Source organism: Haliotis rubra, unplaced genomic scaffold (assembly GCF_003918875.1).
Source record: "Haliotis rubra isolate DU_JTF1 unplaced genomic scaffold, ASM391887v1 Scf377, whole genome shotgun sequence".
NCBI lineage: Eukaryota > Metazoa > Mollusca > Gastropoda > Lepetellida > Haliotidae > Haliotis > Haliotis rubra.
This window is the reverse complement of record NW_025767054.1, coordinates 49,065-76,901: the sequence shown is the minus strand read 5'-3', so window position 1 is coordinate 76,901 and position 27,837 is coordinate 49,065. Positions and strand designations below refer to the sequence as shown.

General features: G+C 40.2%; 1 protein-coding gene across 1 annotated transcript; it reads right to left on the bottom strand.

Annotated features, from left to right (window-relative positions):
* Positions 1–314: 314 nt before the first annotated feature.
* LOC124286158 (leucine repeat adapter protein 25-like) lies at positions 315–16,939 on the bottom strand. The gene is made up of 2 exons (XM_046722507.1): positions 16,518–16,939; positions 315–1,013 (listed from the first exon to the last, which is right to left on the bottom strand). The coding sequence occupies exons 1-2, from the start codon at positions 16,518–16,520 to the stop codon at positions 705–707; spliced, it is 312 nt and encodes a 103-aa protein (XP_046578463.1). The 5' UTR covers positions 16,521–16,939; the 3' UTR covers positions 315–704.
* Between the last annotated feature and the right edge of the window lie 10,898 nt (positions 16,940–27,837).

Here is a 27,837-nt window from a genome sequence, read left to right as displayed (position 1 = left end):
CTAGTGAACTTAACTTGCAACTTCAGCACATGTTGACACTGTCAAATAAAACGTTGACAGCACTTGTCCAGTATATCATTATTACATCAAACATAACCAAAAAACACAGATTGGTATCTTTTGATTTAGGTTCAGGACATTAAGACTCCTTTCCCATCAGCCCAACACCAATATATACTTCTCAAAATAAGTTAAAGAACATCCATTTGTTTTTTATATGACTAAAGTTGATCTGTAATGGCCATCATAGGAAAAGATTGGATGTTCTTCAACTGTTTCTTAACAGTATATTTCCCTATTTCCTTATTCATTTCCTGTCTGTAAAATGACAAAACTTGTTCTGGGCAAATTGGACCAATGAGTGACCAACAGCAGCACACTGTAGAATGTGGACCAATAGGAATCCTAGATTATCGTCATATGTAAATTTTGCATAGTTGCATGACCAAGACATGTGAAGAGTTATTCTCACGCCAGTCCAGTTTCAGTTAAGGCAAATCTCCTGAGGCCAAACAAAGCTGCATGGGGGCTTGAAATCCTGATATCCACACACATCTTGGAAGTCTTCAAACATGAACACTGCTGGCCTATCCAAGCACTATACAACACATCACACCCAGACAGTGAATAACACATACAATAATCCTGTATCTGAACCACAATATGACATGTGTGATGGTAAAGTCATCACATGCATGCCAGCATCAGAACTCTGCATCAACTCTCTCCTTCAGCTGGTTGATCTGCTGGAGGAGGCTGGACGTGCTGCTGTGTATGGAGTTTGCCAGATGGTAGTCCGGTTCGGGCTGCATGTGGTAGTCCTGGTCGTTCCAGTCGCTGTCGTCGTTGAGGCTGGAGAAGGAGCCCACTCTGCTGGACATCCCCGTCCCGAAGGAACACTCAGAGTTTGTCTCGGAGTACCGGTCCTGCATGACCGCCTTGTACTCTTGGATGGCTTCGTGTAGTGACCACAACTGACACAACAATGACATATCCAGCTGCCGCAGGTCCACCTGAAACACAACATCACTGTTACCATGGTTACACAACTGACACAACAATGACATATCCAGCTGCCGCAGGTCCACCTGAAACACAACATCACTGTTACCATGGTTACACAACTGACACAACAATGACATATCCAGCTGCCGCAGGTCCACCTGAAACACAACATCACTGTTACCATGGTTACACAACTGACACAACAGTGACATGTCCAGCTGCCGCAGGTCCACCTGAAACACAACATAACTGTTACCATGGTTACAATAACCACAACAGTGACATGTCCAGCTGCCGCAGGTCCACCTGAAACACAACATCAGTTACCATGGTTACACAACTGACACAAGAATGACATGTCCAGCTCGCGCAGGTCCACCTGAAACACAACATCACTGTTACCATGGTTACACAACTGACACAACAATGACATGTCCAGCTGCGCAGGTCCACCTGAAACACAACATCACTGTTACCATGGTTACACAACTGACACGGCAATGACATGTCCAGCTGCTGCAGGTCCACCTGAAACACAACATCACTGTTACCATGGTTACACAACTGACACAACAATGACATATCCAGCTGCCGCAGGTCCACCTGAAACACAACATCACTGTTACCATGGTTACACAACTGACACAACAGTGACATGTCCAGCTGCCGCCGGGTCCACCTGAAACACAACATCACTGTTACCATGGTTACACAACTGACACAACAGTGACATGTCCAGCTGCCGCAGGTCCACCTGAAACACAACATAACTGTTACCATGGTTACACAACTGACACAACAGTGACATGTCCAGCTGCCGCGAGGTCCACCTGAAACACAACATCACTGTTACCATGGTTACACAACTCAATCACAACAGTGACATGTCCAGCTGCCGCGGGTCCACCTGAAACACAATATCACTGTTACCATGGTTACATGACACAAGAATGACATGTCCAGCCACCTGAAACACAACATAACTGTTACCATGGTTACACAACTGACACAACAATGACATGTCCAGCTGCCGCAGGTCCACCTGAAACACAACATAACTGTTACCATGGTTACACAACTGACACAACAGTGACATGTCCAGCTGCCGCAGGTCCACCTGAAACACAACATAACTGTTACCATGGTTACACAACTGACACAACAGTGACATGTCCAGCTGCCGCAGGTCCACCTGAAACACAACATAACTGTTACCATGGTTACACAACTGACACAACAGTGACATGTCCAGCTGCCGCAGGTCCACCTGAAACACAACATAACTGTTACCATGGTTACACAACAGTGACATGTCCAGCTGTCCCAGGTCCACCTGAAACACAACATTACTGTTACCATGGTTACATGCAATGAAAAACTGCACAAGGGTGGCGAGGCGAGCTGTTTCGCTTCTCTTTTCAACACTCTTTACATTACATAATAAGAATGAAATTGGATTACCAGAACTGACATCAGAGTGAGTGAGTGAGCATGGCTTTTATGACGCTATTAGCAATATTCCAGCAATATCAAGGCAGGGAACACCAGAAATGGGCTTCACACATAACTAACATCAGACATATGAAACGATCTCTGATGAACCTGTACTCAACTGTTTCTGTTATTTCAATCAATAAGAGCAACACACATACAAAATCGAGCACAAACAAATCACCATTGCATGAGGAGTATATCTTTCCATGTAATGAAGTTATTCTTTCAGTGAAAACTGTGGGAAGACAAGGAAACAAAACAACATCAACCTGTTGTGTAACATGATAAATAGATTCACCTTTAACTGAGATAACAGGAAGTATTGAGGTGGTGTGTGTGGTATTGTGTGTGTGTGTGTGTGTGTGCGTGTGTTTTAAATTTTAAACATTCTGAGTGAGTTGAGTGGAGTTGAGTTTTACGCCTTCACTCAGCAATATTCCAGCTATATGGCACGGTCTGTAAATAATCGAATCTGTGATCAACAGCATAAGCATCGATTGCATGTGGTAACTGATGACATGTGTCAACCAAGCCAGCGAATCTGACCACCCGCTTTTGAATATCAGAAATCCTCATAGTTTCCCCTCTATCGGAAGGCATAAGGTTCTCCATAAACCGTAAGTCGCTTCTTACAACAAGCATGGGTTACTGAAGATCAATTCTAACCTGGATCTTCATGGGTCAGTTAATATTCTGAATGCTAGTACCTTTTTGAAACACGCTATCAATAACAATGAATGAGTGAGTGAGTATAGGTTCATGTCGCTTTTAGCAATATTCCACCAATATCATGGCGGGGACACACATTGCACCCATGTGGGGAATCGAACCCGGTTCTTCATCGTGATGAATGAACACTTTAACCACTAGGCTAACCCCACCGCCCCTACAACAATGAACGCTCCCAGACATCACAAACTATACGTTCCAATGCCACTTATAGATCTCATACATGATCATGGACTTTTGAACATAGTGTCAGACTCAGACCATTAATGAATGTTTTCCCGATATTGATATACAAGATTTCAGTGTCTGTAACACACATGTTGAAACATAAACATACTGTAAAGTAAAATATCAGGCTGCAAATATCATTCAACAAAACATGTAATATAGTTATAAACATGACAATAGGAATCGTTTAGACCTATATTCTACATCCATCTGTTACCACTGACAATAGTGCTGAACTCTGGAAAAGAATAATTGATAACTATGTCATCACAACACAAGCTGAAATCTATCGCCCTACTGTACTTAACCCAATAAACAACAATCCCCTACCAAAGCACTAAGAGTTGGCACATCAGAATTTAACAAATGTACTCTGCCAGGAAAGAAAGAATGTATGAACTTGAAAATTGGATTGACTCAAAGATTACAAATGTTATGAAAACATTACAAGGCTGAAAACAGTTTCCGAAAACACTGCAAACTATTAAGGTTGAAAACACAACTATGTTATACGCATCAAATACATAACCATCGAATAACGATTTCATTTGTTTTGTCTTTACCTACCATCAAACACTTTCACTTTCTTTATTCATAGGTTTATCATTTCAGGTAAGCAAGTTGTGTCTCAGATGGGTTTCATGTGTGACAGCCATCACAGGTATGAACCAGCAATACAAGACAATAATTATACTCACAATATGGCTGAAATACTGGCAATGTGACATTAAATTTTAACTCACTCACTCAAAAATATAATTTTACATTACTATATTTTCCCTGTCAGTTTCATTTCAACCGTTCATGTGTGTAAAACAATTTAATGTAAATCATAAAATGAATGCAAAGTTCATATTGTCCCTTGCTTGTATTAATAAAGTGAGACAGGCATTTTGGGATATCATCATCTGCACATTGGCAAAACCGATGACATCAGATATAGACACTGCTTCTTGCCAAGTTTGTGGTGAAGCGCGATTAGATTGTTTACCTAACTTGATGCCAGTGTTATGACAGTTGCCAACCTTGTATTGTCTTTGGTTTTTGCAACCTTTTGAAACAATAACATTGTTACACCCACACAGAGAACATGACTCACACAGTAACATGAATAAAACTGCGTATTTATCTCGAAAGGATGGAGATAACTTGTGTAATGTCACTTGGAAAATGTGCAAGCTTCTCCTGCAATCAGTTTCCTTATTTGGAAGTTAGATCACAAGCAGTTGATGTGAAGTCTTGTCTTTGTGCCTTTCTATAGGAAAACCTTGGCATATTCCTGTCATACTGTTTAGGTCAATATGAAGGCAACAAGGTGAGGTGAGGTGAAATTGGGTTTTACATTGTGCTTGAGAATATTTCGCTCATATGATGACATGCGTGCATGTGTGTGTATGTGAGGCTGCTTGTACTAGCCCAGACTTAAGCTGGTTTTATAGTGCTAGCCCACTGAGATACCATGCCACAGTGAAGCATGAATACCCCACTCAGACACATTATACTGACTCCGAGTCGACCAGTCCTTGTTGTACCCATTAATGCCGAGCACCAGGCAGGCACCAACAAGTACCATATATTAACGTCTTTTTGGTATGACGCGGTCGGGGATCAAACCCACGACCTTCCGCTCTTCGGCCCATGGCAACAAGGATCAGTATGACAACCAGAATACATAGAAAGTAGTCAATGGTTCTTATTTCAACTGACTGACATAAATTTCTAGAAAGACAATACCCTGCAGGTAACTTTACTTTACATGTTCCTTACATGTACTACTCAAAAGAAGTTAAAGAAAATCTGATTTTAAAAAATTAATCATGGTTTTTCCTAAACTTCTTTTGAGCAGACCATCCATGTTGCTTTTGACTGATCAATTTATGTCCACACTGAGAGGATTTATACTGTAAGGACCACTAGGCGATCCATGTCTCCAGTAACCCAGGTTTGCCACAGGGGCAACTAATGTAATGGTCCGCCCGAGAGCGGAGGTTGGTGGGTTGGATCCCCCCACCGGCCATACCAAAAGACGTTAAAATATGGTACTTGTTGGTCCCTGCCTGGCGCCAAGCATTCATGGGTACAACAAGGACTGGTCATCCTCAGAGTCAGTATAATGTGTCTGAGTGGGGTATCCATACTTCACGGTTGCGGCATGGTATCTTAGTGGGCTTGTTCTATAAAACCAGCTTAAGTCTGGCTGAGTATAAGCAGCCGCACATACAATTACACACAACCATGCACACTCGTCCATATGAGCCGAAATATTCTCAAGCACGATCGTCTAAATCCAATTTCACCTCACCTCACTAATGTAATGGGATGGTCAGGCTCACTGACTTGGTCAATGCAGCATGTCATTGGCTGAGTGGGTTAGATGGCTGACTTTGTGTGCTGGCGATTAGGTGCCTGACTCTGAGGGTGTGGGTTCGGATCCCAGATGGGACTCAACCCAACAAAAGTGCTAGAATCTGTACTTTACTAAAAACGTGTAAATCCCAAATATAACATGTGTTATAACATGACCACTTTCTAAATGGCATTGTGTATCTATACTGTTATACAGTTGGGATATGTCTGAATGTAGTGTTAAAAAACAAACAAGCAAGACTACCTTTATTATCCAGTCATATAATGAACACAACAAAAAAATGTATACCATATTTCTACCAAGCCAAATTTTACCATTCAATTACACTTATTTTCACACATTATCATTTTCTTAATAAAGGTAGCAAAATAAGGTATCAGCTGTGTCCTATATCTGGTTCTGATTGATGACTGTCATGAAGTGGACCGCCAAAAGCCGTCAGTCTTCAAATATTATTAAATGACCAAGGCACTTTTTTGATCCAATATGGTATGACAGTTCCCACAGCCATGGCAACAATATATATGATAATTAAGCCTCCAGATGCCACGTGACTGTGGGCTATCAGGATTGCTGTCACTAACTGCTGCGAGACATATGTCACACAACGGCACAGGTACAATATGACTAATACAGACATTTCAGTATTACAATCACAAATATGGATTTGTATCGATAATTAAATCTATACAGCTATCCATGCATGAAGTCTTTGTGTTGCTTCTACAACTCTCTACTGACTCAGGGAGTTAATAGTCACTCAACAAGCTCTGCAATCACTGCTTGTGTGCAAATAAAGATCACATATTGCATATCACGGTTGATCACAGTTAGGCTACATAGAAAATGACATACTGTTTGGTGTCTCCAATACCAATTTTCATGAGACTTTTTAAAATACTTTTTGCTTGCTATGCATGGCTATCATAATAGGGTTACTGGACCAATATGCCTCAGGTGTACCATTATCATATGCTGAGACAGACACAAGAAAGGTATTGTTCCCGTATATTACTGTAGATAAGCCAATCTCATAGATGAGATCCTAACTTGACTCTTAAAATCAGTATCAAAATGTTATGTTTTGTAGATAAGCCGAACCATCGACCTTCGCTCATCTTTCATTCTAGACTAACAACTAGTCTCTGAAATGAACACATTTTACTGAAAAAAGTTCATAGTAAAAATAAAAAAATAATGAAAAGGAGCCCTGAGACTTTCTTCATTTTCAGAGGAAATCTAGACTTGCCACATTTTCTAGACTTGCGTGGGCTTTCTTGGATATATTTGCTTCAGGGTCTGTACGACAGACTACTTTCCTTCGTGATCAGTTATTGGAAATAGAGTGTCAAGAAAACCATATTGAATTACGCCAGTTAATCCTGTTGTTACCCTATCTGACAGACTGCCATTTCTGGTCCTCATAGTTCGGCTTATCTACGGTAATATACGGTAAATTACAGCAAATCTGAAATTTTAGATTTTCAAGTCAACATGAAAATCTTATAGCTTTATGGAGACAGACAGTCTGATAACAGAAATGTCGTCCAAATGCTCTGCTATCAAGCTACACACAGATATGGAAAACTAAACTTCAAGGCCTCTTAGAGACAATCAACCATCACTTTCAACTCCTACTTGAGTCAATAGCCTTTGTCTGTTTTAATTTAAAAACATAGAGAAATGTTAACATCACAAATTTTCCAGCAAGATATATTTTCACAACGACCAATAAAACACATTAAGTCTGTCCTGCATTCTAATACATTGTTATGCAAGTATACGTCATTCTGTACACATTTCAGACTTTTCAAGCTGGTTTAATGATTTTCAAGTGCTTTCAGGTTGACATTAAACATCAAGGCTTTTCAAATGGGTCCTCAGAATCCAAGCCTTTTCATGATTGTGAACCTACAACAAAAAAGCTACTCTATTCTTTCTTTCTGCATAATAAATGCACACAAGAAGAACAGCAGGGAAACTGCACAGGAACACAATCTGCAACTCAACCCCATCTACAGAGCTGAATATTCGCGCACCTGCCACACTCCAATAAAACCTTTCACCAAATAGCCCCAATCAGACCCAATCACACAAAAATCACCATTCCCATTAGGCTCAATTCAGCATTGAAAATCGTCTTAAACTGTAATAAACATGGCTCATTATTCATTGTGAAGCCTATCAATACCGGTACAACCCTGCCGGACTATTTGCATCACACAGACGTCTTTGTATCCGGCCACTTGCATCAGTAACTGTGTAAAGAAGTTGGAAGGCGCACCTCCGAGACCAGCGAAGCATTTCACCAGAAGGTGTAATTGGAGACTAATCTTTCACTCCCACAACAAAAAAGGCTCTGTTTTGTTTCGCTGTGAACCTGCATAGGTGACAAGCCTCATGGGTATTATCCCTGTTTGCTAGCAGTAATGATACCCAATGATATTTATACAGGATCACTACACGGCAATCTGAGCCAGAAGCACCTTCTTGCTTAGTTTCAGAAGATTGGAGAAAAACCTGAATTTTTATTAATGATAATCTGTTTCAAGATTATAAATAACTTGGTTAATGTTTGAAAAGGGTTGCATTATTTAGAACCTGAGGCTGCATTTAATATTTTGAATTATAACTTCATCACTATTCAGGGCTCGATTTAGTGCTTTGTTACTTGCACTGGTGCAACTCAATATCACAAAGTGCAACCTAGTTATTAGTCAAAAGTGCACCATGTGCGAGTCATTTTTTGAGAAATAAATCAATAACAAATCTAAGTATGTCAGTTCATTTTTCTTCTAAACTTTGAATAGCTATGGCACCGAGACATTGCCATTTATAGACACTTCTCGGCTATGACAGCTTTTGTAAACAGGGATCAGCTGTGTATCTGTGTTGCTATGATATCATGGGTACTACGTAACAGAATTATGTTTATGTGCTCCAAAACCTCTGATGTTTTAGCACACGTTTTTTGCAACTGGAATTTGGCTTGTGCAACTAGGTTTTTATCTTAGGTTGCACCTGGTGCAAGTAGGTTAACATCCCTGAAATAAAGCCCTGCTGTTAGCTCTTTCAAACATGTTAATTGGTCTTATTCATCCAACTAGAACTTTGATTGTCATCATCACTATCATCATCATCATCAAGTTAGTACCATGATTACTGTTTCTAAACTAATTGAGGAAACGTTATATTTAAAGAGAGACTGGAATTAAAAGGCCTAAGTTTTTTGCCTCCCCACAAAAGACAATTTCATATGTTTCACAAATTATGCATTTTCCCACATTAACACACCCATTGTGACTCACTGACATGTGCCACCCATCCTGTTGCAAACCGAGCTGTCAGTTTTCCATGTACATATTCCCAAGCACTCAACAGTGTTATACTGTACCCTACCCCGCTGAGAGTAGAACAGATCATGTATGGCAAGGAAGAACTCACAGACTGACAAATGCTGAGTTCATATCCTTGTTTGAATATGAAAGTGTCTGTACAGGGCAGGGCAACAAATGTCATATTTTGGGACACACTGAAATGGAGCACAAGGAAAACATAACTTATCAGGGCTTGATTTAATGCTTTGTTACTTGCACTGGTGCAACCATATATTACAAAGTGCAACCTAGTTATTTGTTTAACTTGCACCAGGTACAAGTCAATTTTTTAGATATAAATCAACAATAAATCTAACATTATAAGCATAATTATGTCAGCTCATTTTTCTTCATAAACTTTGAACAATTCAATAGCATATTTCTTTCACTACATATTGCAATAAAAGCAGTGCAACTGGAATTTGGCTGGTGCAACTAGGTTTTTATCTTAGGTTGCACCTGGGGCATGTAGGTTAACATCTCTTAAATCAAACCCTGCTTATCTTGCATCTATGTTTCACTGATGACAAACACACATACATGAACAGAACCAAGCCGCTGGATTGACACTTTTTGTACAAAATTCTGGAATGAATCTATGTCAGTTTCCCCTGATTTCCAGCACATATGAAAATCCTGACAGCGTTGACTCAGTATATGTCAGAGTTGACAGATTATTTCAGATAATAACCTTACGCCACTTTACAGATATTGATAAATGTCTACAACAGATTACTCCCCAAGTTATAAAACTTCCTGGTGATAACCTTCACAGGTGTCTGTTAAGATAATCTTAGCAATGATAAAACAGAGGTCGTAGAAATGTTCAACAGACAGGTTCCCATCACATTTCAAATTGAAGATAAGTAAAATTATTTTTCAGCCCTTCAATATGTCATCATCCAGATAGTATCTTTTGAAATTGCATTGCCATGAATAAACCACACAACCATGTTAACAGAAATCTGCTTACACAGTTTTATTTACTTTGATAGAAAATATGTGTTTCCAACATACTTGGCGGAACAAGTGCATGTACTGCTCTAGCTGTCGAGATTATGATTACAGGGCAGGGGTCTTAAACATAGCAATCCTTGCGCTATGGTGATCATAACTCCCATACTCGAACACAGACTTGCAACTGTCTTTGAGCCGAGATTACTTTGAGGAACATAGCCCAGGATTTGTTCTCATGATTGTCTTAAGGAACAGAAAATATGGGCGGATACAGAAATTGGCACTTAGTGTGTCTATGTACTCATTAGGCCATTCCAATTTTTTCATATGTTTCTCATCTCCAACCTCAACCAAACAGAAGGCAGGCGGGAGAAAATAATATAGAAATGAAATTTTTTTTTCACTTATTTCAAAATTATTATCACTTGATAACAGTCTTTAAATTCATTTTTGATGTAAATCGAATCGTTTTGCTTCAGAAACATTCATTTGATAAATATCAATGAAGAAAGATCAAGCTGACCTAGGTTTGTTATTAGAGAGCAAGAGTACGAGTATTCTCTTTATCCCATCAGGGCATACGCTTCAACAGTGCCTGGGAAAATTGAGATAAGAAAGTTTGTATTATTTCAATTCCAAATGAAAATTCAGGACGGGCATTAGATGGCATACAGACTGAAAAAGAAATGGACCATTGTAAATGCTTTAAGTCACTGACAGGTTAAAAACTTGACTGCTTTATTTTCTGATACCGGAAAACAACATTTACACTGATCATTCTCATAGCCCAAGGGATCTGCTCCACTGTGATGACGGAATATTTAAACCAGTTTTCCTACTTTATGAACTTTACACAAATATCACTAGCGTTGAGGAGATAAGTTGATGAGCCACTGTGGAGCTGCCTGTAACCCAAAACTCCTTATCATCCTAACACTATCTTCCTACAACATGTTCACTGTGGTAGAGATGTGCTCATACCTCAGCTGGCCCTCCCTCTACCAGTACAGCCTGACACACCCTTATCAATCACTACTGCCTCACTATAACACTGGTTACCATTCCCTCAGATGGTAAACTTCAAAGTGATCCCAGAGTGACTAAAATTGATGGTCAACCCTGGTCATTGTTTGCAGATGGACATTTAACTCCTAAGCCTACAGAAGTGGAGATCATGGGATTATATTTCCTTACAATTCTGCTCACTGTTTGTTATCAGCTAACACTGAACATTCAAAGGATCAAAAGAATATTTACATGCTCCTCCTCTTATGATGAAACATGTCCAATTATCAGTTCAAAGCTAGCTCTCTGTGTCTTAGTCCTTGTCAAACATGTTATACTACTGAAAAGAGTTGAAGATCACTGGATTTTTCATATTTCTGAAGTTGATCTGTCACGCTGTGACAGATTATTCTATAACTGAATTAGATCAATTATAGAATTATGAAAGAATCAGATGGTTTGTAACGTGTTTTGATTAGTATATAGGCCTATAACAGATAAGTAATATTCACATTAAAATATACTCAAAAAAATTCTTTTATTCTGAAATCTTTGTAAAATATATCAATATACATGTATGTACCAGTCTCAATTATCCACCAAAACAGACTCAATTATTAACCGACCGCTGCCCTATAGCTGGAATATTGATGGCGTTAAACAACAAACAACCCAAGCTTACAAATTTATGAATAATTCCTTTTATCACCTTTTCATGTAGTCACTATAGTAGTGCTTCAGATTCTTCTAGCTAACTCTGACACGTGAAAGTCCGGGTTAGTATGAATCTTCAGTAACCCATGCTTGTCGGAAAAGGCGACAAACGGGAACGGGTGGTCAGGCTCTCTCTGGCTTGGTTGACACATGTCATCAGTTCCCAATTGTGCAGATCGATGCTCATGCTGTTGATCACTGGATTGTCTGGTCCTGACTCGATTATTTACAGACCGCCACCATATAGCTGGAATATTACTGAGTGCAGCGTAAAACTAAACTCACTCGCTCATTCACTCTAGCTAACTACTTTCCGAGGTCACTTTCAACAATCCCTACTTAAAACATGAGTGAGTTAAGATATACAGTCATGCCAGCAGTATTTCAGCCATATCGTCACTTGAACAAGTTATGCAGTCATATTTCAAAAACTGCCATCAAGGAGAGCATAATAAATAGCAACATATTACAGACTGATTGAAAAACTAGTTTTATTACTATTTGACTATTTGGCGATACAATATGAAAAAGGGGCCATAGATCATCAGTCACAAAGAAAAGGTCACCATACTAGGAACCATGTGGACTTCTGGGGCCTTTGTTACTATGGTTCTCAAGCAGGGTTTACCCCTACTGAAACAAGAAATAATGCTAAAACAAGAAGCTACAATGCAGACTGACGACACAAGTTTATTGTGTTTGGTGTGTTTGGTTTGTTTGTTGTTAAATGCCGCACTCAGCCACATTCCAGCTATATGGCAATGGTCTCTAAATAGTTGACTCAGGACCAGATAATCTAGTGATCAACAGCATGAGCATCGATCTATGCAATTTGGATACGATGACATGCGTCAACAAAGTCAGCAAGTCTGACGACCCGATCACGTTAGTTACATGGGTCGCTGAAGACAAATTCCAAACCGGATCTTCATGGATCTTGGACACAAAACCTTAATCATATTTAATGAGGTTTATGCAAGGATCAAAGTATTACGCTAATGGTACAGGTGCAAGGCTTATCACTAAATAACCCTTCGTGCTTAATGTTAGCATGTGGCACACCCAAATTTCATAATCACCACCAACTTAATCTTTCCACAACACATAAACATAGATCACACCATGCTTAAGCAGTATGAGTTGGTAATCCATACGTGTTATGCTTAGATATGATTTTCAGAAGAAGATAAAGGACACCTGATTCTTTCATACTGCTAAAGTTAATCTGTGACAGATTATATAGTACAGTATATCGCCATGTTTTTCATACCTAGGATTAGTGGGTATGGAGGGTCCCCTTATGCATGTGGCGGAAGATCATACAGTATTTTCTAGCTGTATCACTAGCTGGTGATGTCAATCAGCATATATCCGATAGTCACTAGAGTTGTTTGACAGTTCAACTTGACATTTCATCCTAAATTAACTGTTCCAAGAACTCTTTGGTAGGGCTGCGCAATATAACCAGTTTACCGGTATTTACCGGTTCAGACATGAAAACGATACGTATTGTGATACACTGATCGAAAACCGGTATTTTGACATGCATTCGGAAAGCTTCGTACGGAAAACTTCGGATATGTCCGGAAGTTTTGGCGACCCCTAACAACGAACAATTTATTGTGGTGCCAAGGACAAAAGCTTCAGTATGGCAGCATTTGGGGTTGAAAAACTTCACGGTAACTGGAAGTATTGATAAGACTAACGCGGTATGTAAAATATGCAATGGTAAAGTGAAATGCTCAAGCGGGACGATTAAAAGTTTTTAATTAAGCTTAATCAAGCATAATAATTTTGTTCTGTTTTTTTGCTTTATAAATCAAGCATTACCTCGAGTATGAGCAGTTTTTTTGTTAAAAAAAATCTTCTTGCAATATATTGCAATACATATCGCAATATATGCTTTCGCATCGCAATATATCGCAATATGAATGCAATACCCACCCCTACTATTTGGGCACATAGACACTGTACACGAACTCCTGCATCATGAAAACTGTTGCAAGTCAAAAACCATCGTTACTATACGCAAGGTTTGTTTGTTTGTTTACTGTTTAACACTGCATCAGCAATATTTCAGCTGTATACGATGGTTGTAAATAATCGAGTCTGGACCATACAATCTGGTGATCAACATCATGAGCATTGATCAAGGCAATTAAGATATATAAGCAATGATCCGTGCAGTTAGTTTACAATGACACGCACGTAATCAGCCAAGTCAACAAGCCTGACATCTGATCACAATTTCCCAGTCAGCTGACAAGGTGAAAAAAAGCAAGTTTTCGCCAATGGAGATCAGGAAGTAAGCACGAGGGGATCATCTCAACTTTTCCGATACAATTTTGCATAGCAGTTAATTTTACTTACATAGTTCATTCAGTTCATTGTGAAAACAATGTATTTTACAATAACTGGGCTCTTTAAATTCTTCAAAATAGTTTATTCCAGTCCCTATAAATTACACTTTATGGACTGTAGTGAAATTTAACTTCTGTATTTTAATGTTGAGATGTCTGAAGTGTCAATTAAACAGAACATACATCATTATCAGCTGACATCATTAATCAAATATTTGACATTTATGTTTGAGGAAATGACAGACATTAAGTTCCTATAATGATGCATTCAGACAAAACCGCAGCATCAAACTCAGTCCTGTGTGTTCCGCGCAGCATCTCTTACTATGTCATTTATCAGAGACACAAAACTTTTTCCTTTGATGTGATCATTCCCATCCATAACTTCCTCCATTAAAAGACATGCACTCAGATAAGAGTTACTGATGTTGACAGCTGAACCTTGCACAGGGCTCCAGAGAATATTTGAAGTATCAGGTAATTATTTACAAGTACCAATCTTTCACATTGGGTACTGACACTTTTCTACAGGTATTCTATAGATGTTTTCTCCCTTAGGTCGTGTCCATCAGGTCTTATTAAACCCATGCATAGACACAAATGTTCAAATGCTGTTTCTGGGGACCTCGGAATTTGTATCTGTGCACAGTCCCAAATGTGCAACCCGTCGCATAAACTCACAACAGAGACATTTAATTATTAATATGAGAAGTAGCATGTTTTTATGCATTATTGACAGCAGTAGAGTCCATGTGTGAATGCATTAAATCAGTAATGAAAGATCTGTACAGAAACACAGGTATGTAGTATGAAAAGGTGACACATAGGGCAAGTCTGTATAGCATTGTTACACTTTGTTTTTTAAACAAATCTTAACATATTTGTACACAAAAAAAAATAAAATTATTGAGCAATGGACTACTAGGCCCCGTTTCACTAAGCTCTCGGAAACCTAAGATCTTGTAACTTTTCTCGTAACATTTGTACCTCCTATGTTGTAACACTGACTTACGACAGTCGTAGTGCTATGAGAGCTTTGTGAAATGGACCTAGGTGATTCATTTGGCATATTTTACATGTTTGTACAAATCATTTTACATGTTTGTCAGCATCAGTAACAATTTAAGAAAGCTGTTTTAGAGCTGATGCTAACAGCATTGTTATATGATATAATATCAGCTCAGTGATTGAGAAAAGCTGCTGTAAGTCTTAGACTCTAGTTTTTGCAACTCCACACTTAGTATGTGTGACTGCAACCTGTAAACAATCAAGCCTGGACCAGACAATTCATTCAGTATCATAGGCAAAGACCTACACAGTCTCGGTACAATGACACATACCCAACCAAGGTGTCTTTTCAGAAAAGAATAGGTTGTTGGGGGTATAATCTAACATGTAGTTCCCACAACATACCACTTTTGTATATTTATTTGCTAATGAACAAAGGATCTTTACTTGAATCTGCCATCTGAACCAATGACTGGCAGATGCTGGCACTGCTAAGGGACATCACTCTGTACAGCAAGGATATTTAGACCACTTTCATAAGCCACCCTAATGTATTTCAAACAGCCATGACAATACCTTTAACTTACTGTGGACGGAATATTATTCATATTGGGTTAATGCCACCCAACACAGAAAACTTTAAACAAATTCTGCAGGATGTTTTACTACTGTATGACATGTATGCAAATGTATAACTGTGGATTCAGGGGTGGCGGCGCGCAGGCCAGTGGTTAAAGTGTTTGCTCCTCATGCTGAACACCTGGGTTTTTGTTTCCCCACATGGGTACAATGTGTGAAGCCCATTTCTGGTGTTCCCCCGTGATATTGCTGGAATATTACTAAAAGCCGTGTTAAAACATACTCACTCACTTACAGTGGATTCACAAGCAGAAAAAGAAAACAAATGAATCTTATTTGATTGATCATGTAATGCACTCCTTGGACATAATTTGTTTATACAGGCATTGCTATGTACATATTACCACAACTATTATATACCGACTTAAAAGCAGATCGGTTTTGATTCTTGTAAATGTCTAAAACCTAAATTGTACTGTAACCATATAAAGTTTAATACAAACGCACACACGCCCGCAAAATACGTGCTCACAAAATACATTCCCCAATAATATATAACATTTCAATATATTTGACGAGCAGATTACAAACAACGCCTTGAAAGTTTATATCGTTAACGCTGACTCCATATGATTAACATGGTTACAATGTGCCCTTCCCGACGCGTTATAACGAGGTACGCATGCAACCTACCATTTCTCTCCTTAGAGTTGTGAGTGAAGCGTTGAGTCTTGAAAATGATGATATTGGATGAGGGGTAGAGATCGGAGACTCCACCTCACCGTTCACAACGTTTGTAGTGGGTGGGGGCCACTTTCACCCTGGTCCGCCTCACAAAGAGACTCTTGAGCCAGTTCCTCTAACAGGTTTGCTTTTAAAGTGTGCATCTTTTCCGTCTCTCGCCACTGGGAACTGTCCGACCCTAACAAGCCGCTAAAACACCGGGGTAGGGGTGGTAAACCGGGTATTTGCGACATGGCCGACGTGGTGTCGTTGTCTTCTGACATCTATGTGATTCGGTCAGCCCAGTCGGCATTCATGACACAGCTGGCATCGAACGTTCGTCCAAACTCAAAGTTTCTCAAGTTTTCACTCCACCGTTCTTCTCTCTTACTGCGCCCTCTTTCCGAAGGGAGATAACTGTTGCGGGCAACATTTCGTAAACGAACAGGTGCGCGAAATCACTGTTGTTGGGCTGTTGTATAAGGTGGACAAAGCTCGAGCCGATTGAAAGTCACAACAAACTATTTTCCAGTGTTCAAAATTCTCACTGCTGAATCCTACATCAATCTAACAGTTGATGATGATCCCAATTATATTGTATCTCAATTTTACACAACAAGCATATTTTACTGACAAGATCTACTTATAGAAACTACTTATAGTAACTAAGCTCTTTAGTTTATACTCTCTCTTAATTGGCGCTTCAGGAAACTTACAGAGGTCTAGAATTCGTGTTTATTGGTTACAAATAGTAATTAACGTACTACAATCAATATACTAATCATCTTTCTTCACAATTTCGCTCGAGGTACATTATATAATATTCCCTTTAGATGTACGAAAGATACTAGATAACAATGGTTCCAAATACAGACTTTTACACCATATCTTGCCAACAAACATTTTTTTAGAAAAGATAGGAAATAAAGACACTAGTAATTGCAGTTTTTGCTCCGAAGATATAGAAACAACTATCCACTTATTCTGGTCTTGCAGCAAGGTGAACCATATATGGAAAAAACTTGAGAACTGGCTACATGCTAAAGCACAAATAAAACTCAAAATTGAAAGGAAACATGTAATGCTTGGTTACCCAAATAAAAACAATGATCCAATAAATATCATCTTAATTCTCTTCAAGGAACTAATTTTTCGAAATAAGTTTAACAACATTATGCCATCTTTTCAAGTTTTTCAACATAAACTGTTTGAATATTATATGTTAACAAAATGTTTGTCAATAATTAGTTGTAATATCAATGCTTTCTACACGTTCTGGTCGTCATGCCATGATTTATTCTGCTAAATTTATTTGATTGTTCATCATGTATACTGGAATATCACTGTTATTTGTTTGTATAAAATGTTGAAAAATGCAACAAAATAAAAAACTATAATTTTTTAATATAATATACAGTTTGAGGTTATCGTATACACCAGCCCGAAATATAGGGGAAAAAACTTAACCACATGACACCTCACCCACGTGTACCACACACCTTCATGATGCATGACATCTCAAGTTGATTGAGGTTTTCTACTATGCAGGTTCCCATCTTAAATTAACTAGTTGTTCGCATGAAGGAACCCCAGTGGTTTGACAGTGAGTGCCAAGAATCCAAAAGGCAGAAATACTATCAATTAAATCAGTTTAGACGTGCTAGGTCTGGTGTCTGTCTACAAAACTACCTTGCCGCCCAAAAATCCTTCCGTACATTATGTCGTGACAAGGAGTTGCAACACAAACGGGTTGTTATTGGCGATATTCAAGGTGCTCTAGAAACGAAGGATAATAAGGTCTTTGGGGGGTAAAGTACAGTCTCTTTTACGTTCAACAGCCTCTCAAGTGAATATATCAGTTGACACATGGTTCACGTATTTTATGAATTTATTAAATCCTGTCACGCTGCCAACAACAGCTTTTGATAAGTGTGTTGAAGGATGTGTAAAATCCCATGATGTTGAGCAATGTAGTGATTGTAGGGAACCAGATTTTCTCTCAGATCCTATAAATCAGGATGAAATTATGAAGGCAATAGATTCTCTGAAGTGTGGAAAGGCTCCTGGCATGGATGGTAGCCCTCCAGAGTTTTATAAGTTTCTTCCAATGATTGTTCTATACTTAGAAATGTTATTTAATGCTGTGCTGGATAGTGGGATTTTCCCGGATAGTTGGAATGTTGGAGTCATAGTGCCTTTGTATAAGAAGGGTGACAGGCAAAACCTAAACAACTACAGGGGAATTTCTTTATTATGTGTAATGGGTAAAATATTCACTAGTATTCTAGATTCACGTATTCGAGTTTGGCTGGACTTAAACAAAACTTTACACGAGTCACAGGCAGGTTTTAGAAATGGCTACTCAACATTTGATAATATTTTCATTCTACAGTCGCTTGTCCAAAAGTACCTAAGGAAACCTGGTCATAGGTTTTATGCTTCATTTATTGATTTTCGGTAAGATCTTTCATAGTAAGATCTTTAGGCTCTTAAGAGACATGTATAATAAGGTCAAAGCGTGCGTCCGAGTTGGCAGTAATAGGTCGGATATATTCACAATTTCACATGGCGTCAGACAAGGGTGTATGTTGAGTCCGGTATTGTTTATATATTTTATAAATGAGTTAGTAGAGGAAATGCAAAATAGTGGTATAAGGGGTATATTTGTCAAATCGGAACTGGACGACATTTAACTGCTGCTCTTTGCCGATGATGTCACCTTGGTAGATGATTCTGTCGTAGGGCCGCAGCGAAAATTAGATTTCCTACATAAATTTTGTTTGAAATGGGGTTCTGGAGGTGAATTTAGATAAGTCTCAAATTATTGTCTTTAGAAATGGTGGCTATCTTAGAAGTACAGAGAAATAGTTTTATGATGGTCAGGAAATGAAAGTTGTTAGCTATTATAAGTATTTGGGTGTCATATTTTCCTCAAGGCTAGTATGGTCTAAAGCTTGTGAAACTCTGTCGTTAACAGCAATTAAAGCGAGCTTTTCTGTCAAACAAATGTTGATAAAGTTTGACGCACCTCATGAAATGGCTAAGAACATATTTGACACGAAAATAGCACCTATTTTGTTTTATGGCGCTGAAATTTGGGGATATACATATAGAGCAGATATTGAAAAGCTACAGGGCTCGTTCTTCAAGAAGTATTTAGGTTTAGGAAAATTTGTGTCTACAAAAGCTGTGTTAGGGGAGTTGGGCAGTTATCAAATGGCTGTTAATTATTTTAGTCGTTGTAGCAGGTACTGGTGTAGACTCGTGAGAATGAGTAGGCCATAGGTATCCTCGAGCTTGTTATGAAAAGCTTAAAGTCTTTGACGAAAATGGAAATGTTTTCTTAAAGCTTATTCATCGTACAAGTCAGTTTTGGAAACAGAAGTGTATATAACTGCGTTGTACACTAATAGAGACTTGAGGCGAATTTTATGTAAATTTCGTTGCTTATCGCACAAATTGGGTGTCCAACAGTTGCGTTTCAATAAAGACAATGTCGATAATACTATTGCAGTATGTATCAAGTGTCATTTAGATGTCGTAGAAGACGAATACCACTTATTATTAGTAAGTCCTTATTACCCTACAAGTCGGATGAGTTTATACCTGGATATTATCATATATATCCATCTGTCTTTAAGTTTAAGCAGTTTTTATGCACCCAAAATGTGAATGTTATTAAAAGTCTAGCAATCTATCTGAAGAGAAATCAACCTGTTTGACTGCTATATATTGATGTACTATATTTATGTATATGTATTGAATGCGCACAAACAAAAACTTATGTATTTTTTGTACTCTGTGCCATGAGGCCATTATGCGAATACACTGATGCATGACACCTCACCCACGTGTACCGCACACGTTCATGATGCATGACACCTCACCCACGTGTACCACACACCCTCCTGATGCATGATATCTCACTCACGTGTACCGCATGCCTTCATGATGCATGCCACCTCATCCCCGTGTACCATGCACACACTTTCATGATGCATGACACCTCACCCACGTGTACCATACACTTTAATGATGCATGACATCTCAACTACGTGTACCTCCCACCTTCATGATGCATGACACCTCACACACGTGTACCGCCATCTTCATGATGCACAACACCTCACCCACGTGTACCTCACACCTTAATGGGGCACAATTACCTCACCCACGTGTACTACACACCTTCATGATGAATGACACCTCACCCACATGTGCCTCACACCTTAATGGGGCACGACTACCTCACCCACGTATACTGCACACCTTCATGATGCATGACACCTCACCCACGTGTACTAAACATCTTCATGATGCAGGACACCTCACCAACGTGGACCACACACCTTCATGGTGCATGCCACCTCACCCACGTATACTGCACACCTTCATGATGCATGACACCTCACCCACGTGTACCACAAACCTTAATGGGGTACGGCAACTCATCCCTGTGTACCACACACCCTCCTGATGCATGATATCTCACTCACGTGTACCGCATGCCTTCATGATGCACGACACATCATACACATGTACCGCACACCTTTATGATGCATGACACCTCATCACTGTGTACCATGCACACACTTTCATGATGCATGACACATCACCCACGTGTACTGCACACGTTCATACTGCATGACACCCCATCCACGTGAACCGCACACGTTCATGATGCATGACACCTCACCCACGTGTACCGCACACGTTCATGATGCATGACACCTCACCACATGTACCGGATGCCTTCATGATGCATGACACCTCACCAATGTATACTACACCCCTTCATGATGCATGACACCTCACCCACGTGTACCACACACCCTTATGATGCATGACACCTCACCCACGTGTACCGCATGCCTTCATGATGCATGACACCTGACCCACGTGGACCACACACCCTGCTGATGAATGACACCTCACCCACGTGTACCGCATGCTTTCACGATGCATGACACCTCACCCACATGTACAGCACACGTTCATGATTCACGACACCTCACCCACGTGTACCACACACCTTCATGATGCATGACACCTCACCCACGTGTACCCTCACCCTCATGATGCATGACAACTCACCCACGTGTACCGCATGCCTTCATGATGCATGGCACCTCACCCATGTATACTAAGCTCCTTCATGATGCATGACACCTTATCCCTGTGTACCATGCACACACTTTCATGATGCACGACACCTCACCCACATGTACCCCACACATTCATGATGCATGACACCTCACCCACATGTACCACACACCCTCATGATGCATGACACCTCACCCACATGTACCCCACACCCTCATGATGCACGACACCTCACCCATGTATACTACACTCCTTCATGATGCATGACACCTTATCCCTGTGTACCATGCACACACTTTCATGATGGACGACACCTCAACCACGTGTACCGCATGCCTTCATGATGCATGACACCTCATCCACTTGTACCACACACCCTCATGATGCACGACACCTCACCCATGTATACTACACTCCTTCAAGATGCATGACACCTTATCCCTGTGTACCATGCACACACTTTCATGATGGACGACACCTCAACCACGTGTACCGCATGCCTTCATGATGCATGACACCTCATCCACGTGTACCACACACCCCTTATGATGCACGACACCTCACCCATGTATACTACACTCCTTCAAGATGCATGACACCTTATCCCTGTGTACCATGCACACACTTTCATGATGGACGACACCTCAACCACGTGTACCGCATGCCTTCATGATGCATGACACCTCATCCACGTGTACCACACACCCTTATGATGCACGACACCTCACCCATGTATACTACACTCCTTCAAGATGCATGACACCTTATCCCTGTGTACCATGCACACACTTTCATGATGGACGACACCTCAACCACGTGTACCGCATGCCTTCATGATGCATGACACCTCATCCACGTGTACCACACACCCTTATGATGCACGACACCTCACCCATGTATACTACACTCCTTCAAGATGCATGACACCTTATCCCTGTGTACCATGCACACACTTTCATGATGGACGACACCTCAACCACGTGTACCGCATGCCTTCATGATGCATGACACCTCATCCACGTGTACCACACACCCTTATGATGCACGACACCTCACCCATGTATACTACACTCCTTCAAGATGCATGACACCTTATCCCTGTGTACCATGCACACACTTTCATGATGCACGACACCTCACCCACGTGTACCGCATACCTTCATGATGCATGACACCTCATCCACGTGTACCACACACCCTTATGATGCATGACATCTCATTCAAGTATACCGCAGGCCTTCATGATGGATAACACATCATACACATGCACGATACACCTTGATAGGGCATGACGCCTCAGCCCTGTGTACCACACACCTCCACGATGCATGACACCTCACCCACGTGTACCACACACGTTCATAATGCATAACACCTGACCTACGTGTATTACAGGGCCTCAAGGGCTATGGCACCTCGCCCCTATGTCAAACACAGCATCATTGTCTGTAAACGCCTCATTGTTGTGTACACCACAGACTCAAACCCATTTTCTTGTATGAGTTCCCATCATATTATAACCATAGGTTTGACAATCTCTATTGGTGATGATACCAGGTTACTCGGAAAGATAAGCGGATCCTGCTCTAACTGTGGCACCCGTCAGAAACACCTGCAGATACATGTCAAGTGTTCACCTGAACAGGCACGGTCACATAAGGTTCTAAGTTAAAATAGAGAATTTCTTGAGTTTGGTCCCTCAAATGTGACATTCGGTGATTTGATTTTTGTTGAATGACGGGTACACGTGTTGCGCGTGGTTCTCGCCTTTGATCGTAGCACGTGCATATCTAATATCTAAGATGGTATAATTCGCCTGATTCCAATTACATTGTTTCACACACTGCAAATAATCCGATTCTCATTGTATATTCTTATATACGTTAACAGGTACGAATCCCATTTTATTAGATCATATACTGCAAAACAGCCGATTCCCATTTATATTCTTATATACTTTAGCAAATCCGATTCCCATTATATTATATTATATACTGCGAGACATCAGAATCCTTTATACTGTAACACGACTGATTCCCATGTTACTGCATACATCATATATTATACACCCGTTCATCAATTGATTATCTGACATTATGTAACACATCCAATCTAATTTTGTTCCGTTTCAAAATCAAGAATAAGATCTACATACACGATCGTGAACATTTCAAGGCCAAGCGTCCGCCCGGAGAGCGGAAGGTCGCGGGTTCGATCCCCGACCGCGTAATACCAAAAGACGTTAAAATATGGTACTTGTTGGTCCCTGCCTGGCGCTCGGCATTAATGGGTACAACAAGGACTGGTCGGCTCGGAGTCAGTATAATGTGTCTGAGTGGGGTATTCATGCTTCACTGCGGCATGGTATCTCAGTGGGCTAGCACTATAAAACCAGCTTCAGTGTGGGCTAGTACAAGCAGCCGCACATACACATACAGACGCATGCACGTCGTCATGTGAGCGAAATATTCTCAAGTACGACGTTAAACGCAATTTCACCTCACCTTAAGGCCTAGGTCACTGTCATTGTTGTTAGAATAGATCCTCCATTGGATGTTGACAAACGAAATTGTCGGCAATATCACGCCAGCATGGGCGAGCTGCCTGTACAGAGGGAGTTTACGTACGCTTCCTATACTCATCTGAAAGAAGATAAGCCGTTTGATGCGGCGGTAAAATCTGCACTGTCTACCTCTGTTGGTATAGTAATGACCGCATACTCCATTATTTTCAAGGATTTGCTCAATAGGCTATATCAACACGTCTGTATTACATACATCAAGTGTAAGTGTAAAGCAGACCTACTTAAGTGTTGTACGGAACTCACATGGAATACAGTGCCTCACGAAGTGTGTTATGTGCAGTCAGGGAGGGGCGTAGCTACCATTATAAAAAAAACCCAGGCTTACACATGATTATTGCTCAAAATAGTTGGGCAAGCACTCAATATACTATTTAAATATAAAGCTTTGCAACCTATCGGGCTTACACGAAAAAATTGGCTTGCTACGCGCCTGACAATGCATTAAAAATTGTGGCCGATAGGTCGTTATTGTACGGTAAAGTGAGTGAGTATGGTTTTACGCCGGTTTTAGCAATATTCCAGCAATATCACAGCGGGGGACACCAGGAATCCGCTTGACATATTGTACCCATGTGGGGAATCGAGCCCGGGTCTTCGACGTGACGAGCGAACGCTTTAATCACATGCCTATCCCACCGCCCTTCTCTGTAAAAGAACCTTTTATGAAGATACTAGTGTATCAGCTCCGGTAACTACAAAGACCGAGGATAACAAATCCACTATAATAAAAATATTATGAGGAAATACAAGGAGGAAAAATTGTAACGCCCGAAGTAAAAACACCCAAACAAAAGAAAAACAAAATACGGAAATATGATACGTACGAACATGGTTGTAAAGTAGCTGTAGTTTATTTTGAGACAATGATTGAATTTATAAAGAAGAAAATGTCGTTACAGTTCAACTCAAAGACCACTAATTATTTACTGAGCAATCAGTGCAGGCAGGCAAGAGTAGGTTTATGCTGTTGTATTGTTGTTTGTTGTCAAAACGGACGTTACACATCAGTGTTTACTGCTTGTGATATCACTCTATGGAGGTTCAAGTTTGTTATGATCCACTGCAACCAATGCTCGTTGCCAAAGGCGACCACATAGATTGGTCTGGTAAGGCTCGCTGACTTACTTAATTGCGTGTCATTGCATGGATGGTTGTATGTCCAGACTTGATTACTTACAGGGGTCATTCATATAAACGGAATACTGCTGAATGCGGTGTTACACCACAATCTTCCAATCTTCCAAGCAACCAAACAAACTAACAAAACAAACAACACACGCCCGGTTCAGTCGTTACCTCAACTTGCGAAACCTTTAAACATGAAATTTGATTAATTCCTTTAAAAAAAAAATCAAAACGATCTTCAGAAAACCTGTTTAATATATTTCCATCCTAGAACTTTGAAATGTTCAATTTGTGAAGAAGCTGAGTCACGTGTTTCTTGAAAATAACACGACACAATAAACTTCTAAATGACGATTTCTCTTGTCCTTGAGCACACACTTCTCCAACTCACTGCTGTGGCTTTAATGTCCTTCTATCACCGAGGTTCCTTGTGGGAAAGTCAGTCACGTTTGAAGTTAAAGAGTTTAATTAATTCTATTTCAGTATCATTTCTTTATACGTGCAAATGGAAACTATGCGTGCATAAAATGTCGTTTCTATCAAATTGAGACAAACAATGACAGATTCAGCAGCGTCATAAATAAATTAGTTTTACATCTTTTGATCAGGCAAATTGATTCATCTAAGACGGTCATAAACTTTGGAATTGTCTAACATGTAGTTTTCCAATTACAAAAGATTTAAGATTCATTAAAACGATTGCAAAACCCACTCTCGTACTTCAAAGAACTTGTGTCTTTGACTCTCTTCACAATTCCCAGAGAGAATCACGGGCGGACATAACAGAGCGCGTGCTTCGTGCTGGGTCCTTCCTAGAAATACTGTTTATACATTTTAGAAATTGCAAAATTGATTTTTCAAAATTAATAGACGACCAGTGAATTTCACTCAAACGGTATGTTCAATGAAACCACAATCAGACTAAATTCATGTCAAAAGAGGGCGAATTATATAATCTTAAAAGTAAGGGATACTGGAAATGACGGAAAGTAATATAGTAATATCTACTAGTGTAATAAATATTAGTTTCTAGGAATGTTATATGATAATAATCAACGAATTTGGAACACATATCAGCCTGTAGTGTATATGACATCAGATATTGTGACCGCCAAAGAAGACTTTTAGATTAGTAGTGCGAAATGCCTCTAAGGTTTCTCAGACATTCACACCCTCGACGAGGCATTATGCGTATGAGGGTGTAATGGCAATTTAGGGAGTCCCATTCCTCTTGCAGCACCTGACCAAGTTCAGGCAAAGTGGTTTGCGGCCTCTGACATTGACATTCACGACTCCATGGCATGCCCAAGAAGTTTTCAGATAGACATCTTAGCTGTTTGCAATGGAATCCTGGAAGGGACATTGTCGCGTTGTCGGATTCCATAGTTTGCCAACAGTCGCAAATGGATCTTGTGTTACTGAAGGTGGCCATTGACGATTCGTGTTGTTTTTGTTTGCTTGTTGTTTAACGCCGCACTCAGCAATATTCCAGCTATATGCTGGTGGTCTGTAAATAATAAAGTCTGGACCAGACAATCTAATGATCAACAGCATGAGAATCGATCTACGCAACTGAGATACAATGACATGTGTCAACCAAGTCAGCGAGTCTGACCACCCGATCCTACAAGCGTGGGTTCCTGAAGACCAATCCAAACCTGAATCTTTGAGCACGGTCGTTATCGTATTGAAAGAAAGAAAAACGTCAATGGGTGTCAGTGGTACTGTAGTATGTACTGTCCAGCGACCCTCCCTTACACAGTACGGGTTTGATTAGTCATAGTAACGCCACACCACGCCAAAACCGCCACCGCTAAATCTGCCATTAAGTCTCAGGTTAGATATTCGTTTCGGCGTTGCCAAATACGACAACGCGTACCAAGGAAGAACAAAGCGAATCGGAGTTCACTTGAAAGCATGACACGTATCAACGTCTATTTGCAACGATGTGTTCATTATTGACATTTGTTGGCAATATCATGATGTATAAGGGCCATCACAACACGCGGCCGCCAAGTTTCTGGATGATTTTTAACTGTCTGGCCCGTAATTCGCACTCTGGTATCGTGATGAAGTGTGTAGCAGTTTGACTGGCCGTTTGAGCTCGATTTAGTAGAGTCTGGGTTTGGATCAGGCAATCCTGTTCTATTGTCGTTGACCTTGGATCTTGAACGGGGTCGATCATCACCTTTTGGGGCTTTTGGTACGTGTGCCATAGTCTGCTAATCACACACTGTGAAACATTGAACGTATTGGCCACTGCACGCCAAACATCTACCAGTTTCCAAACATGACAATAGTTGTAGACGCTCCGCGTGTTCCAGAGGCATCGCCAGCTCAGACATAAACAAGGCTTGACAACGATATAAGGATTTACACCGAAATGTCGCATCATAACAGAATAGGATGTTGTAATCCTTGAAATATCCTCCCTTTACCAACCTCTTCAATGCCAATCAAACAGTTGTTTTGTTTCTC